At 38.3% G+C, this 11,320-nt stretch overlaps 1 protein-coding gene across 1 annotated transcript in view; it reads right to left on the bottom strand.

Moving 5' to 3' along the window:
- Window positions 1-8,263: 8,263 nt before the first annotated feature.
- The window catches only part of LOC121736811 (guanine nucleotide-binding protein G(I)/G(S)/G(T) subunit beta-1), a 40,281-nt gene continuing 37,224 nt past the window's right edge, over window positions 8,264-11,320 (bottom strand). Inside the window, exons 6-9 of the mRNA XM_042128214.1 lie at window positions 11,117-11,318; window positions 10,247-10,463; window positions 9,138-9,921; window positions 8,264-8,476 (exon numbers count right to left, since the gene is read on the bottom strand). Coding sequence (XP_041984148.1) covers window positions 9,815-9,921; window positions 10,247-10,463; window positions 11,117-11,318 — 526 coding nt within the window. The 3' untranslated portion in view covers window positions 8,264-8,476; window positions 9,138-9,814. The remainder of the gene's footprint in view (window positions 8,477-9,137; window positions 9,922-10,246; window positions 10,464-11,116; window positions 11,319-11,320) is intronic.

The raw sequence follows: 11,320 nt of genomic DNA, 5'->3' as shown, positions 1-11,320 counted from the left end.
TGTTAATGTTCCTATGTTTAATGTGGTATCAATTATACGCAACTATTACGTAGTTCACAATAAATACTGGCTTAAAAAAATGTTTTATTTATGTAATTTGCACGTTGTTACTATGTTAATATTATCAATTTAGATGTCCCACAGCTAGCAAGAGAACTTTAATCTAATTTTTTGTTTTATTTATTAACGTTTCAAAATTAGGCGCGACATTAATCAAGCCCAGTTTTAAATTGTAGGTGCCTAATGTCTATCTGAGATCCCTTTTTCAATAAAATCCTAGACCAAAAATATCCACAATTTCGTACCTTGATGGAGGCAGCAGTTGGCGCGGAGTCTGCCAGGTCTATTTCGGTCCGGCGCAGTTGGTCCATGTTTCGCCATCGCCCAAACGCCTTCATATTTTACACATATTCTAACATCTCCAACAAAAGACGTTGCTCCATGGGTCATTACACAGAGAGGAATTTTCGGAAAGTTACTAAACTTTTAGTTTTAGGAGCGATATATAATTTTTTCAAAAGACGCACTATGCTTGGAGCCTTGGAGCCCAGTGTCCTTTTTGTGTTACCTTCTAAATTCTAATATAAAAACGCCTGTATGCCAGTGGTTTAGGCCTGGATCCGGAAAGGTCGTGGGTTCGATTCCCGCTGTGGAATAACTAAAAGATGTTCCAATTGATGACATTGACAATGCATGATATACCGATTGTCTGACGAGAAAGATGATTGGACCTGCGCCTGATCTCTCGACATTGTGTCAGTCATCCATTCCTGGGTTATGAGAGTAAAGGAAAAGTAAGGGCATAGAGTTCTTGGGCCCTATAAAATGAACCACGCGTATCCAACATACACCAAAAAAGGCAAGAAAAAGGTGAAAATACTTTAAAAAATTATAATGATGATGATCCTGGCATCCCCAAGATGTGACCCACTATACACGGAAGTGCCCCAACAGCGGCGACACACTGACCTGACGGGTCAGCTGTCCTGACTCATAACAAACTAACTGTACCTTTTATAGCTACTACCTTATAACAACAGGTAACAACTAGCAACTCAGATAATATTACTTACTTATTTGTGGTCACAAGGGTATATAAACTAGTAAATTATAATATAAATTGCAGTATAATTGTATTGTATAATATGACTTAAGTTAAAATTTGTTTGTCACGCGGGGACCGCTTATTTTCGCGGGATAAAAGTAACCTATGTCCTTTTCCGCGACTCAAAGTAAGTATCTCCATACCAAACAGCAAAATCGGTTCAGCGGCGAAGCGTGAAAAGGTAACAGATAGACAAACGATACATACACTTTCGCATAATATAATATATTATTATACTAATGTATCGATCTAGAGCTCTAGGCTTTTAACTCTACACGCCCCTACGAATAATAGACACACCCTATATCTATCTATATGCAATCATCTACGATGCAATGTATGGAGTGAAATCTGCTTCTTAATTTAGTTTCTACAGGATCTGAATTCTGAATTAAGTATGTGGAAATTAATTTTGAAAGTGATTTATATTTGATTATAAAATAATAATTAAATTATCACTACTGGTACAATAACTGGTAAAACAAAATCACTTAAAATAGTTATTGTGTTGCTGTGTAGGTTGTTACTACGAACGACTAGACTTAAATTTAAAGCAGCTTTTTCTACATTTTCTTGTTTTTTGGTGAAAAATGTATAATTACATGACGACATTGCAATAAATTCGATAACATATGAGGCATGTACTAGCCAAAATAACAAAATGGTTTTTCTTCATTGCTATTAAATGACCTCTACAATAAATACATTGATATACGCTAAACGCGTTTAAAAATTTGGTAAAGTACTTTCGATTTAGCATTCGATTACTTTAAACGTAATTTGCATATTTCGGTAATGTGCCCGAAAGTACCAAATACGTTTTCTTGAATAGGTTTTTAAAAATATCCGTTGTTAGGAAGTTTAAACTTATCTAAATTAAAATGTTTGACCGTGAGATCTAGTTCACCGCGCTGAATATTCGTCATCACTATCATCAACATATTCTACACAAGCTGCTGGTATTGTATGGTAATCCATATTCCATACCAATATTTAAATACGAAAGTGTGTCTGTCTGTCTGCCGGTTACCTCTTCACGCCAAAACCGATGAACCGATTTTGCTGTTTGGTATAATTGGAGATAAGTAGTATCTAGTCCCAGGAAAGGATATTAGGGAGAGGTACCTACTTTTTTGGCGCAACGGAGACGGGCTAACGAGTAATGGGCGTCATCTATAAGTTATTATTAAACTTTCTTATTTCTGTTCAAATGTGCAGTAAATTATTTGAAAAAGCGTTCCACGCGGCTTTGCCCGCGTAAATTAGATATTTCACAGACAAAGTCCACAAAAAAAGCCAATGATCCTTCAAGTGGTTTACTTCTTATCTGTGTCAAAAAACAGAAAAATTGCTCCAGTAGTTCGTGAGATAACCCCATTCAAATAATTTGCCCCCGTTTTCTCCACATTTTCCTCTATTTCTTCGCTCCTATTAGTCTTAGCGTAATAAAATATAGCCTATAGCAGGGGTTCCCAATCTTTTTCAGCCTGCGGTACAGTTACACGTAAAATATTTATTATTTTGTCACGGCGCCCTACTCTACCTAGATATTAGAAAAATATACTTAAATTAAGACTGGGTTGCACCAACTAACTTTAAATTTAACCTTAACTATAACCGGAAAAATTGACAGATGTCGTATGAGAATATGGGGTGTTTGGACGCCATATTTAACTTTATCTAACTTTACCCACGCCTCTGGTGCAACCCAGTCTTAGTAAGTATATACCTTGAATGATTATAGTTACGTTAAGCAGGTAAATATTAATAATCAAATATTTAATCATCTACCAGCTTTACATAATTAATATTATTATTTTTATAATTTTTGTGGTTTCGGATAATGATGAAGGATCGACTCACGGCGCCCCTCTTGCCTTTTCACGGCGCACCAGGGCACCGCGGCACACAGTTTGGGAACCCCTGGCCTATAGACTTCCTCAACAAATGGGCTATCTAACACTGAAAGAATTTATCATATCAGACCAGTAGTTCCTGAGATAAGCGTGTTCAAATAAGCCTTTTCAAATAATTTGCCCCCGTTTTTTCAACACACATTTGAGGAAGATACAAGCGTTTTTTAAATGACACGGCTCACGTGTCATACGCCACACGTTAAAAACATGTATGACACGGCTCCCGTGTCATCCGCACTGAATCGATCATTCAATGACCAGATATTATTATAACTGTACTTAGTGATGAAATAATTTATTTTGATAAGCATTAATAGCATGAGTAAAATAAACGCGTTTAAATGTAAGTAATCCAAAAAAAAATTAATTAAGAAACCGGCCAAGTGCGAGTTGGACTCGCCCATGAAGGGTTCCGCAGCAACAATAATGTTTATTTTTATGAAATTAAAAGTTTTTTGATTTACTTTTAAGTAATTTTATATTTCAGTTGATTTAATGAAAGTTAAATTAAGGTTTACAGCTTACCATTAATATCATATTATGCCATACTAGATGTCCCGCGCGGCTTCGCCCGCGTAAATTAGGAATTTTACGGAAACTGTACATTTTCAACCATACAAAAAATAGCTCTTATGTCCCCACTCTCTTCACGTGGTCTACTCTATATCTGTGCCAAATATTGCTATAACAATTGCTCCAGTAGTTAGTGAGATAAGCCCTTTCTAATATTAAACTTGCGTGCAAAAAAATCGACCCACCTCTCTCCTTATGATTCAAACGGTAATAACTCAAGAAATATAATTAGTATTAAATAAATGTTGGAATCGTTTTAAAGATAGTACAATAAGGATTTAATTATTGCTATAGTTATTGTAATTGTAAATTGTTTACTAATTCTACAGCCTTAAAACAAAAACCGATCAGTTTGGCATAACATTTCACCAATGTCTTCCTGAACATGGTCGCATGGTAAAGTTTAGAGTCTCTAGAATACTTCGGTATACTCTTGTAACCAAAGTTCGACTTAAATTAAGACTTCTAGCCACACAACTCGTTCTCTAAATTCAGCTCTTAGCAAAGCCCTTGCTTGAGAGGCTTTATTTGGAGTAATATCCATTTCGCCACAAAGAAATTACGTTTAAAATGGAGTTAAATGAACAATAAATCAATAAAAATCGAGACAAAACAAAAACAATAAGATTTGACCGATTTTTCATACAGAACAAAACCGTTCAATTAACGATTAAAAAACTGAGTGATGGGGGTGCTTAGTGATTTGTGTCGTTTGTAGTCAAGCATATTGGAAATGAAAATGTAGAGTAAACGTACACATTCCCATCACACATCATATTAACTCGCATTATTAATAAAAAGAAATAATAAATAACTATAACTTTTTAAGATATAGCGACTTGAATAGAAATGCGCGGGGTGGGTCGATTTTTTTGCACGCAAGTGTATTTCCCCCGTTGCCCCACATTTTCCTGAGTTTCTTTGGTCGTATTAGTCTTAGCGTGAATTATCACGCTACGATAGAGAAATAACCTATAGCCTTACTCGATAAATAAGCTATCTTACACTGAAATAAGTTTTTAAATCAGACCTGTAGTTCCTGAGGTTAGCGCGTTCAAGCAAACATACTCTTCAGGTTTATAATATTAAGTAAGTATAGATTTTTTTAAATTATCGCTTGACAAACTCGAGTCTCGATCTAAAAGACTATGAAAAGTACCAATAACAGGGTCATAATAGGCTCATAATCGACCACGCATAGTGTAATATGGTAATGATGATGATGATGATGGATGTAATTTGCATAGTAGCATAATATGCTTTCCGTTCTTAAAACAACGCCGAAACTCCCAAACTTTTATCTATAAAGAATAAGGAGTTCTCTCAGCACCTTCCGAACCACGGTATACCAGGTATACTTCGGTGCAAAATCTTACTTGTTGGTAGCATATGCTTAGAATACTTCTCAAGAAACCGAAGTCACCACATGTTTCCCTATAAATTTTGAGGAGTTCCCTCGATTTCTTATGGATCCTTCATCAGATCACCACTTTTGTGAATATAATACCAAATTGAGATGATACCCTATAATAAAAGAAAAATTTTGAAAATCGGTTAACAAACGGCGGAGTAATCGTCGAACATAAAAAAACGAACATAACACCTCCCCCATTTTGAAAGTCGGTTAAAATTGTAACCTATGTGTTATTCTGATGTATAAGCTATATTATTGTAAAGTTTCATTAAAATGCGTTCAGTAGTTTTTGCGTGAAAGAATAACAAACATCCATACATCCAAACAAACTTTCGCCTTTATAATATTAGTAGGATTATTATGTCAGTGTATTCCTAAACAGTAAACTGTTATCAGTATACAGGCCTAAGTTATTTAATAAAATATGTTCTTCGTTAAATTTAAACAAGAGAGACTAAGCAAAAAATAATCGGTCAAGTGCTACTTACTACCTACACAATACACATACCTACATGTTTCTCAATTTCGGTTTCGATATTAAATCTTTAATTTGATTTTATCGAAACCGAATACAAAAGTAAGTTTAGTTGTTTACAGCCGCAACTGCAATTAACAATTAACCTTGTTTCTAGCAACAAAATATTGCGAATGCATTTGGCAAGCGCCCCAACACGCGCGGCGTATGTATTCTGTGTATAGGGTTGTCGGGGCGGACCGAAACCACAGACCCAGTCCCCACTCCCCAGACATGTTTGTCACACATTTTGGGCGGTCGACCGGTCTGATCACTGATTTACCAATATCCATCCTAAATCCTAATTCACTCCTCACCCCACCAAAGCGACCCAAATCGAACACTGCCGATCCCTTAACTTGCCGAGCCGCCCGAGCGAACTTGAATGTACTTAGGTATGTCGCGGTCGTCAGCTGTCAGCAGATCTTATTAAAGATGTGAGCCGCCCGGCTTTTGAGTAATTAATTACTCAAAAGACAAGAAGAGTTCATTTTGGACCGAAACCAAAAATACTAAAATAATATGTGTCCGATTTTATTCGGAAGCCAGACAGGCGACAACCCTACATAGAACTAGCTGCAATCCGTTCAAAACTTATTTTGCCTCAGAGCTTATAATAATATTATGAAGTATGAACTGTCGCACTCAAGAGTTTAATTTGATGATTAAACTTCAATTAAGTAAATCTGAGTGCGACAGTTAAAGAAGTTGTAACTCTTACCATGTAGCTCGTACATGAATAACATCTAAGGATGGTTATGTCACTTTATAAACTTAATGCAAACTGTATGAACACTGTTATAAACGTCAGTTCTAGTACTTAATTTTGAATCTTTGCCAGGTTTGTTCAGGAATTTTTCAATTGGTGATAATGTAACGGTTTTCATTATAGTTTTATGTAGGTTAAAAAAGTAAAAAAATATTTACAATAATAATAAAAAATAAAACTCGCGTTTAAAATAAACAAATTTTAATTTATTGATAATAACTAAAAAAAATATTTTACACAATACATTATAATTAGTATTACACCACTAATAATATTTTAACATATCAAAGATGTGGACTAGCAAATAAAAGTTAACTTATATAAAATCCAACCTTTACTTCAAGTGACAAAAGGAATCATTTTTGAGCGTCCCACGCATAGTTTTTAGAACTTCGTTATCACAATATAACATAGTATATTATATTCCGTCTAGCTTGGCCGTTCGGCGCGCGAGCCCAGTGGCGCCCCCTTCGAAAAACGAAGCGTGGGATCACCTACGAACCGGGACGAACATTCTGTTCCCTTCAAATCAAAGATTTTGAGCAAGTCTTTCAGACTCGCATACGAGGATGTCGGATATTAAAAATGGCACAGAAAATCTTCAATTTGACGTTCGTACCCGCCCTCTCTATTAAGTTAGATTATAGTTACAGTAGTAGGATAAAATATGGCAGTCCATTCCAATAATACGATGTAAAAGTGAGAAAAATTGGTCTGAATAGAAAAAATAAACCGAATAAGAGCCATTAACTATCCATTAAATATCATATTATATTAATTCTATATATATCGTAAGTTCTCGTACACCGATCCGAAAAGAAGCAATTACAGTAGAAAAACAACTGTTTGTTTTAAAAAAGTCTTAATCCTAGGCGTAAAACTAGCAGACCAGCTAACTTCCATCGCTACCCGTCCGCCCCGCGGGCCGCGCGCGCGCAGGGCGGCACGCGCAGGCCGGCGGGGGCGCGCGGGGAACGTCCACAGTACACGATATTCCCTTACATAACATAATATGCGTGTTTATAAGTTTACACAAATAAATAGAAACTCGGTTGCGGGGTCCGGGGATCATGGCGCGTTACGTCGTTGATATGCCATCTCACGGGGACGATCCGAGCGAGTTGCCGCCTGCCGTCCGGGTGTTGTCTAGCCGCTTACATATAAACACCTACGTATTATATTGTAACCTATCTAAGACGAAAAGGCTTAATTTAAACAGAAAAAGAATAGCGACAACCATCCATCGACTAAAAAAGCGTACAAACATTTGTGCTCACGAACGAATACTGAGAACAGATAATTCACCGGTAGTGTTGCCCCGTCGATATAGTCGCCGTCTCCTAGCGGTTGCAACACAGAATGTTCGAGTTAAAAATGCCTAATATTACCCTTATATTCCTATAGCTAGCTTAGTCTAGTGTAATGAAATCGGGCAGGTGGTGGGTCCCGACGTCGAATTGTACCGAGCACTCGCACACAGTATGAACATGATTACGGCATAGAAGACCGCGGTACGTGGACGATAAGTACTATTATAGCGTGAACGACGTGCAAGCTGCATGAATATAGTATACATGGGACTCGCTAGATACAGCCTCGACGAATATACGCTGTATTACATGTACAAATTCGTACGGTCTCATCCGTTCGATATTAAAATTTACATAGAAAAGTGAATATAATAGTATAAAAAGAATGAGTTTAGACCTTCGAGTAGATCTCCAAGCATATAGGGTTAAGTAGAAATACATGCTCACGTCGCACCTACGTCACCTCGTCGATATCGTCTCGTCTACACGAAATAAACATCCAATAAATAAATAAAAATGTACACTTTAATTATTCCAATATTGAAAACATAAAATTATTTTTACAACGCCGACATACACGCTTAGTGGCAACGACCGTAGTCGGATTGCTCACATACGCGGGCGGCTCCGATTCGTGATAAACTGACAATGAAATAAACTCGTCTCTTCAACATCTGTATTGTTCAAAAATCATCTATCTTAAACGATAATTACAGAGATATAAATAATCAAAAGATTACAATTACAATAAAATAGCGAACATGTTTCACCACTCAATAAGTTACACATCGATATAATTAATAATAATATTTGGTTCTTTAATTTTCCGCTACAATCGACATGTACGTGATTCCAGTTGTGCGATGAGTTTATATCTGGAAAGAGTAAAAATATGTTAATTCTTCAAAAGAGGCACAGCAAGTATATAACTTTTTTTTTTGTTTTGTTAATAAAATTGTTGCCATTTTTACCAAAGGGGAAATTGTTGTATTAACGCCTCTAGTCCACCGACTAACTGCGAACTGCGAACCAGCGATGAACCGATTTACTGTCTCATCCGCCACACGACAATGCGTTATATTGCATCTCGCTCTATTCCTGTTTCGCATTAGTTTCGCAGATATTTCGCAGTTCGCAGCTTCGGTGGACCGTCGTCGGTGAGTATCAAAAAATCATTAAAATCTATCGTTATATTGTTCTTAAAATAATACTATTTTAGCCTAAGGCTACGTTTCCCCAGAGTTCTGTTGCAAGAAATGTGTTTTTGAGAACCAAACGCAGCCTAAAGATCGTGGATTACTAACGAATTGATAAGACGCTTGATTAATGATGACATTTTTAATTAATAAAACTTCTAAACTCTCTATTGCTCAATAGTTTCTTTTTCTGCTCAAACCGATTTGGCACAGTTTAAACCGAACAATTAACACAGTTACGGACCGATAGCGTTCTGAGAGGGGTTTAAAACTGGACAATTTTATAATTTCTTATTAGCTAAAAGCAGTTTTTGTTTACGAATTTCAACAAGCAACTTACCAAGTATTAGAAAAAAACAGACAGCTCGCGTCCGTAGACTCGAATTCCTTTAAATGTAAATATATTATAAACACAGACATACACACACCATTTCAGTGTACACACCTCCTTAGTCACAATTTAAATGCTTCAAGTTTATGTATACAATAAATAAACCCCGATACGGAGATCGGTGTATGCCCAGCGAGCGGAGCTTAGCCATTTACGATTAACTTTCAGATTATAATAGACAATTTCGATATAAACGACAATCGTTAACTCGCGCCAGGCATACGTATCCTCTATACATTAGGATGTGTCGGACTTGTAGACACTCCAAGTGCGTTGACGGTGCGTTTAGTTTCATATAAAATTAAAAGCCTCCTGCGTGTCTACGTTTCGAATTGTTTCATTTAATGGGTGCTTTGTAAGACCACATGGATAATGAAAGGACTGGGTGTCTACTGACCAATATTTGAATAAAGTCAGTCGGCAGCTGCGAAAAGGAGCACTTTTAGCGACCCCTTTACTGCCGAAAACAATGCAAGGATATATGGTAAGTTGTCCCGCGCGGGATAGCCTTTTAGACTCTCTTTTTGACATTGACAATTCGACCATAGACACGCACGGAGGCGGTGCGGAGAGGGGGCGGGGCTGGGAGGCTGGGGGCGGGGCGTGGGGGGGCGGGAGGGAGGTGCTTAGTTCCAGATGCGCAGGAACGAGTCCCAGGAGCCGGTGGCGACGGCCATGCCGTTCTCGGTGACGCCCAGGCAGGACACGCGGTTGTCGTGGCCGGCGAGGATGCCTGAAACAGGTTAATAAATACGTGTAAACATTGACGAGAGCAAATAATTATAATTCAAATGTAACACGGCCGCACCTGAGTAATGTTGATATGGAGAATTATTTTTCAATTTATCAACACATTTTTCCTGTCAACTATTTTCAGTTTATATTTTTCTAAATTTTTATTGTGTCTAAATTTAAGTTACGTAGACTCGTTTCAAGAATATAGCTTTTTTCAGTTCGTTTAGTTTCTTTATCCTTACAGGACCTCTATGACAAATCTTCTACAAACTGCAAAGTAAAGTCTCCCACACAACACACGAAAAATCGTATCGCATACGTACCGGCGCGCTCGCTCTTCATCGAGTCCCACACGTTGCAGTTGAAGTCGTCGTATCCGGCGAGCAGCAGGCGACCGGACTTGCTGAACGCGACCGACGTGATGCCGCAGATGATGTTGTCGTGCGAGTACATCGCGAGCTCCTGATCGGCGCGGATGTCGAACATGCGGCACGTCGCGTCGTCCGACCCCGTCGCGAACGCGAACCCCGATGGGAAGAACTGGAATTACGTGACGTTTGATATTAGGATAATATGTCTCAAGCAAACTATATAAGCTACATGACTACCTAAGATACAACACGAAGTTAAGATCGCACATCTATCAGCACGCTCGCGCCGTACGCGCCGCATTTCGTGTACTAGGAGGTGCGTTAGACGCGTACGTGCTGACATAGTGCGATCAGCTTCAGGAACACATTTTTCGCGTGCTGTTTTAGTGTCACGCGCGTTTAGCCTAGATTTGAAATGGTAGTATAATTCTAGACAGAGAAGTAACAAAACCTAGGAGGGATAAACAATTAATTGATGAAGTCAGCAATTTTTACTACCCGATAGTTTCATTACCAGATAGTTATAAGAAGAGAGCTAAGCAATATGTCTGTCTTTATCTCCACTAGTAATAAAATTACGGAGACGTCAGATATTATTCACAGATGTCTTCATCACAAGGACGGTAACTGTTATCCACCGTGTAAATAACCTATTAGTAAGAGCTCCCAAACAAAACTGCGAATTCTCATCGCATCGCATCGTAATGTCATTTTTATAATTAATTTTGTCGCAGATGTTTGCGATGCGATGCGAATTCGCAGTTATGTGTGGGGAGCCCTAAGGTGGTGTAAATACAATATACCAAGTGCAAAATATATTACCGTAACAGCGTTGATGTCGCTCTCGTGTCCGGGGAAGGTCTGCTTGCACTGGCAGTCGCGTATGTCCCACAGCTTGGCGCTAGCGTCACACGCGCCCGACACGAACGTGCGCTGGTCGGGGGCGAGCGACAGCGACATCACGTCGCCCGTGTGCCCCGTGAACTGGCCGCACTGCTGGCCCGTCTCGATGTCCCACAGCGCGCT

The sequence above is a fragment of the Aricia agestis genome, chromosome 19 (genome assembly GCF_905147365.1).
Source record: "Aricia agestis chromosome 19, ilAriAges1.1, whole genome shotgun sequence".
Classification (NCBI taxonomy): domain Eukaryota; kingdom Metazoa; phylum Arthropoda; class Insecta; order Lepidoptera; family Lycaenidae; genus Aricia; species Aricia agestis.
This window is presented reverse-complemented; position numbering and strand designations above follow the sequence as displayed.